At 56.8% G+C, this 6000-nt stretch overlaps 1 protein-coding gene across 1 annotated transcript in view; it reads left to right on the top strand.

The window, feature by feature from the left end:
- Positions 1–1002: 1002 nt before the first annotated feature.
- adamts3 (ADAM metallopeptidase with thrombospondin type 1 motif, 3) overlaps positions 1003–6000 on the top strand; it is a 117749-nt gene continuing 112751 nt past the window's right edge. Inside the window, exons 1-2 of the mRNA XM_072433876.1 lie at positions 1003–1062; positions 1378–1399. Coding sequence (XP_072289977.1) covers positions 1003–1062; positions 1378–1399 — 82 coding nt within the window. The remainder of the gene's footprint in view (positions 1063–1377; positions 1400–6000) is intronic.

Raw genomic sequence — 6000 nt, 5'->3', positions numbered from 1 at the left:
ACAGGGAAGGAATTGATGGTGATCTCATCTCGTCAATCCCGTCAATTCCGATAGACAGATTTGTTTTTAATCTCAACTCTATGCTCAAAAACTGATACTTCCCCCTCCCACTCCTGTCAGTGAGCTGCAGTGATTCCCTAAGTGAGTGACAGGTTGATTTAACCAACCACAGTTCAGAGTGAACTTTCAAAAACAGCAGAAGGTTTTAGTTACCTCTTTAAAACAAGAAAACATGATCTGTGATTAAAAAAAAAAGTTGGCATGTTGCCCACCCCTACGCCAGGCAACAATACAAAGGCTGTCATTCAACTGTTAATCACATAGTTTTGCCCACTTTGTTTTGGTGTGTGCACAGTGGCATGAATATAAAAAAGCTCTATGACTATGTGGTTGTTTGGTGTGCTTATTTGTAAGTGCACAAAAACAGACAAATGTTGATAATTTCCATGGCACAAAGCTGCTGCAGGAGTGTGCCTGAATCCTGAATCCAACCGGACACTGAGCCGTTAAGAACCACGGAGTAGCTCGTCCGGTGGGCCCGGGTCCTCCTGCTCCTCCTCCTCCTCCCCCTGTCCCACACCAACTTCTGCAGACTTCGGGAAAGGGCCGGAGTGACGTCACGCAGGGCTGGTCTTGCGCTTTATTAGACAGGGCAGCCCAGTGCCAGGTTTCACGGGCTCCACACTGCAGCTCTGTCCGGCCGCGGCGCAGAGGGGATGACTGGGTCTGACTGACTTACCTCAAAGTAGCAACTCTGTGAACCAAAATCCCCCGCGTGCCAAAGTGACGCCTGCGCACCTCCTGAATTATACCTTTGAGCCGCGCGCGCTGCGTTTGGACACTGAGCAGGGCCACTGTGCACATCAACTTTGAAGTTGGGAAGGACGTTTTTGAATGAACCGGGCCGGGCTTGCGTACAGAGCGCTTGTCCCGGCTTCACTTCTTCTTGATTTTGATTTTTTGACGTTGGGATCCAATTTTCCTCTAAGAATAAAACCCGTGATGGCCATCCTGTCACTAGCAATTCTACTCTTAGGATTTAGTCTGACCACAGCTGCCATGGTAAGTGTCTCTCTTTAAAGTGATTTCGTTTCGCCTCAGAATACTTTTTTATAACGGGCCGGGGCTGGCACGGGTGTTACGTTCACTTGACACGTTCGCCCTCGCATTATGCCTCCGCAGTCTCCCAAATGCATGCTGACACTGCACGTATGCCTGCGACTGGAGACGTGTTTTTTGGCCCATTACATAAGACGCGTAAAGCGAGACAGTTCAGTGCGCGTGTCCAAATAATGACTGTGGCGGCTTATTGTAGAACGTTATTACTGCATGAAACAGGCTTGCACTGTCCTTAACGCGCCTCTTCCTCTTTTGCAGGCTGGTGAAGGAGCTAAAGAGGGTAAGTCCTGTTTGATTTGTCTTTATTCAAAGCAGCGCCTTGTTGGAGATTTTCCCCTCTGCGCTTGGAAACTACAGAGAAGAGCCGGGGCGCGCACTCGGATCAAAGTGGGAGGACAGTTTGCGCTGGCCCTGTCTCTCCTCACTCTTGGCCCTGTCTCTCCTCACTCTTGGCCCTGTCTCTCCTCACTCTTGGCCCTGTCTCTTCTCACTCTTGGCCCTGTCTCTCCTCACGCTTGGCCCTGTCTCTCCTCACTCTTGGCCCTGTCTCTCCTCACTCTTGGCCCTGTCTCTCCTCACTCTTGGCCCTGTCGCTCCTCACTCTTGGGCCTGTCTCTCCTCACTCTTGGCCCTGTCTCTCCTCACTCTTGGCCCTGTCGCTCCTCACTCTTGGCCCTGTCGCTCCTCACTCTTGGCCCTGTCGCTCCTCACTCTTGGCCCTGTCTTTCCTCACTCTTGGCCCTGTCTCTCCTCACTCTTGGCCCTGTCTCTCCTCACTCTTGGCCCTGTCTCTCCTCACTCTTGGCCCTGTCGCTCCTCACTCTTGGCCCTGTCGCTCCTCACTCTTGGCCCTGTCGCTCCTCACTCTTGGCCCTGTCTTTCCTCACTCTTGGCCCTGTCTCTTCTCACTCTTGGCCCTGTCTCTCCTCACTCTTGGCCCTGTCTCTCCTCACTCTTGGCCCTGTCGCTCCTCACTCTTGGCCCTGTCTCTCCTCACTCTTGGCCCTGTCTCTCCTCACTCTTGGCCCTGTCTCTCCTCACTCTTGGCCCTGTCTCTCCTCACTCTTGGCCCTGTCTCTCCTCACTCTTGGCCCTGTCGCTCCTCACTCTTGGCCCTGTCGCTCCTCACTCTTGGCCCTGTCGCTCCTCACTCTTGGCCCTGTCTTTCCTCACTCTTGGCCCTGTCTCTTCTCACTCTTGGCCCTGTCTCTCCTCACTCTTGGCCCTGTCTCTCCTCACTCTTGGCCCTGTCGCTCCTCACTCTTGGCCCTGTCTCTCCTCACTCTTGGCCCTGTCTCTCCTCACTCTTGGCCCTGTCTCTCCTCACTCTTGGCCCTGTCGCTCCTCACTCTTGGCCCTGTCTCTCCTCACTCTTGGCCCTGTCTCTCCTCACTCTTGGCCCTGTCGCTCCTCACTCTTGGCCCTGTCTTTCCTCACTCTTGGCCCTGTCTCTTCTCACTCTTGGCCCTGTCGCTCCTCACTCTTGGCCCTGTCGCTCCTCACTCTTGGCCCTGTCGCTCCTCACTCTTGGCCCTGTCTTTCCTCACTCTTGGCCCTGTCTCTTCTCACTCTTGGCCCTGTCTCTCCTCACTCTTGGCCCTGTCTCTCCTCACTCTTGGCCCTGTCGCTCCTCACTCTTGGCCCTGTCTCTCCTCACTCTTGGCCCTGTCTCTCCTCACTCTTGGCCCTGTCGCTCCTCACTCTTGGCCCTGTCTCTCCTCACTCTTGGCCCTGTCTCTCCTCACTCTTGGCCCTGTCTCTCCTCACTCTTGGCCCTGTCGCTCCTCACTCTTGGGCCTGTCTCTCCTCACTCTTGGCCCTGTCTCTCCTCACTCTTGGCCCTGTCTTTCCTCACTCTTGGCCCTGTCTCTTCTCACTCTTGGCCCTGTCTCTCCTCACTCTTGGCCCTGTCGCTCCTCACTCTTGGCCCTGTCGCTCCTCACTCTTGGGCCTGTCTCTCCTCACTCTTGGCCCTGTCTCTCCTCACTCTTGGCCCTGTCGCTCCTCACTCTTGGCCCTGTCGCTCCTCACTCTTGGCCCTGTCGCTCCTCACTCTTGGCCCTGTCTTTCCTCACTCTTGGCCCTGTCTCTCCTCACTCTTGGCCCTGTCTCTCCTCACTCTTGGCCCTGTCTCTCCTCACTCTTGGCCCTGTCGCTCCTCACTCTTGGCCCTGTCGCTCCTCACTCTTGGCCCTGTCTTTCCTCACTCTTGGCCCTGTCTCTTCTCACTCTTGGCCCTGTCTCTCCTCACTCTTGGCCCTGTCTCTCCTCACTCTTGGCCCTGTCGCTCCTCACTCTTGGCCCTGTCGCTCCTCACTCTTGGCCCTGTCTCTCCTCACTCTTGGCCCTGTCTCTCCTCACTCTTGGCCCTGTCTCTCCTCACTCTTGGCCCTGTCTCTCCTCACTCTTGGCCCTGTCGCTCCTCACTCTTGGCCCTGTCGCTCCTCACTCTTGGCCCTGTCGCTCCTCACTCTTGGCCCTGTCTTTCCTCACTCTTGGCCCTGTCTCTTCTCACTCTTGGCCCTGTCTCTCCTCACTCTTGGCCCTGTCTCTCCTCACTCTTGGCCCTGTCGCTCCTCACTCTTGGCCCTGTCTCTCCTCACTCTTGGCCCTGTCTCTCCTCACTCTTGGCCCTGTCGCTCCTCACTCTTGGCCCTGTCTCTCCTCACTCTTGGCCCTGTCTCTCCTCACTCTTGGCCCTGTCGCTCCTCACTCTTGGCCCTGTCTTTCCTCACTCTTGGCCCTGTCTCTTCTCACTCTTGGCCCTGTCGCTCCTCACTCTTGGCCCTGTCGCTCCTCACTCTTGGCCCTGTCGCTCCTCACTCTTGGCCCTGTCTTTCCTCACTCTTGGCCCTGTCTCTTCTCACTCTTGGCCCTGTCTCTCCTCACTCTTGGCCCTGTCTCTCCTCACTCTTGGCCCTGTCGCTCCTCACTCTTGGCCCTGTCTCTCCTCACTCTTGGCCCTGTCTCTCCTCACTCTTGGCCCTGTCGCTCCTCACTCTTGGCCCTGTCTCTCCTCACTCTTGGCCCTGTCTCTCCTCACTCTTGGCCCTGTCTCTCCTCACTCTTGGCCCTGTCGCTCCTCACTCTTGGGCCTGTCTCTCCTCACTCTTGGCCCTGTCTCTCCTCACTCTTGGCCCTGTCTTTCCTCACTCTTGGCCCTGTCTCTTCTCACTCTTGGCCCTGTCTCTCCTCACTCTTGGCCCTGTCGCTCCTCACTCTTGGCCCTGTCGCTCCTCACTCTTGGCCCTGTCGCTCCTCACTCTTGGCCCTGTCTTTCCTCACTCTTGGCCCTGTCTCTTCTCACTCTTGGCCCTGTCTCTCCTCACTCTTGGCCCTGTCTCTCCTCACTCTTGGCCCTGTCGCTCCTCACTCTTGGCCCTGTCTCTCCTCACTCTTGGCCCTGTCTCTCCTCACTCTTGGCCCTGTCTCTCCTCACTCTTGGCCCTGTCGCTCCTCACTCTTGGCCCTGTCTCTCCTCACTCTTGGCCCTGTCTCTCCTCACTCTTGGCCCTGTCGCTCCTCACTCTTGGCCCTGTCGCTCCTCACTCTTGGCCCTGTCGCTCCTCACTCTTGGCCCTGTCGCTCCTCACTCTTGGCCCTGTCTTTCCTCACTCTTGGCCCTGTCTCTTCTCACTCTTGGCCCTGTCTCTCCTCACTCTTGGCCCTGTCTCTCCTCACTCTTGGCCCTGTCGCTCCTCACTCTTGGCCCTGTCTCTCCTCACTCTTGGCCCTGTCTCTCCTCACTCTTGGCCCTGTCTCTCCTCACTCTTGGCCCTGTCGCTCCTCACTCTTGGCCCTGTCTCTCCTTACTCTTGGGCCTGTCTCTCCTCACTCTTGGGCTTGTCTCTCCTCACTCTTGGCCCTGTCTCTCCTCACTCTTGGCCCTGTCTTTCCTCACTCTTGGCCCTGTCTCTTCTCACTCTTGGCCCTGTCTCTCCTCACTCTTGGCCCTGTCGCTCCTCACTCTTGGCCCTGTCTCTCCTCACTCTTGGCCCTGTCTCTCCTCACTCTTGGCCCTGTCTCTCCTCACTCTTGGCCCTGTCTCTCCTCACTCTTGGCCCTGTCGCTCCTCACTCTTGGCCCTGTCTCTCCTTACTCTTGGGCCTGTCTCTCCTCACTCTTGGGCCTGTCTCTCCTCACTCTTGGCCCTGTCTCTCCTCACTCTTGGCCCTGTCTTTCCTCACTCTTGGCCCTGTCTCTTCTCACTCTTGGCCCTGTCTCTCCTCACTCTTGGCCCTGTCTCTCCTCACTCTTGGCCCTGTCTCTCCTCACTCTTGGCCCTGTCTCTCCTCACTCTTGGCCCTGTCTCTCCTCACTCTTGGCCCTGTCTCTCCTCACTCTTGGCCCTGTCTCTCTTCACTCTTGGGCCTGTCTCTCCTCACTCTTGGCCCTGTCTCTCCTCACTCTTGGCCCTGTCTCTCCTCACTCTTGGCCCTGTCTCTCCTCACTCTTGGCCCTGTCTCTCTTCACTCTTGACCCTGTCTCTCCTCACTCTTGGCCCTGTCTCTCCTCACTCTTGGCCCTGTCTCTCCTCACTCTTGGCCCTGTCTCTCATCACTTTTGGCCCTGTCTCTCCTCACTCTTGGCCATGTCTCTCTTCACTCTTGGGCCTGTCTCTCCTCACTCTTGGCCCTGTCTCTCCTCACTCTTGGCCCTGTCTCTCCTCACTCTTGGCCCTGTCTCTCCTCACTCTTGGCCCTGTCTCTCCTCACTCTTGGCCCTGTCGCTCCTCACTCTTGGGCCTGTCTCTCCTCACTCTTGGCCCTGTCTCTCTTCACTCTTGGCCCTGTCTCTCCTCACTCTTGGCCCTGTCTTTCCTCACTCTTGGCCCTGTCTCTCCTCACTCTTGGCCCTGTCTCTCTTCACTCTTGACCCTGT

This window comes from Eucyclogobius newberryi, unplaced genomic scaffold (genome assembly GCF_026437365.1).
Source record: "Eucyclogobius newberryi isolate DKJ021-1_F unplaced genomic scaffold, fEucNew1.0.hap1 SCAF_6, whole genome shotgun sequence".
Lineage (NCBI taxonomy): Eukaryota > Metazoa > Chordata > Actinopteri > Gobiiformes > Gobiidae > Eucyclogobius > Eucyclogobius newberryi.
This window is presented reverse-complemented; position numbering and strand designations above follow the sequence as displayed.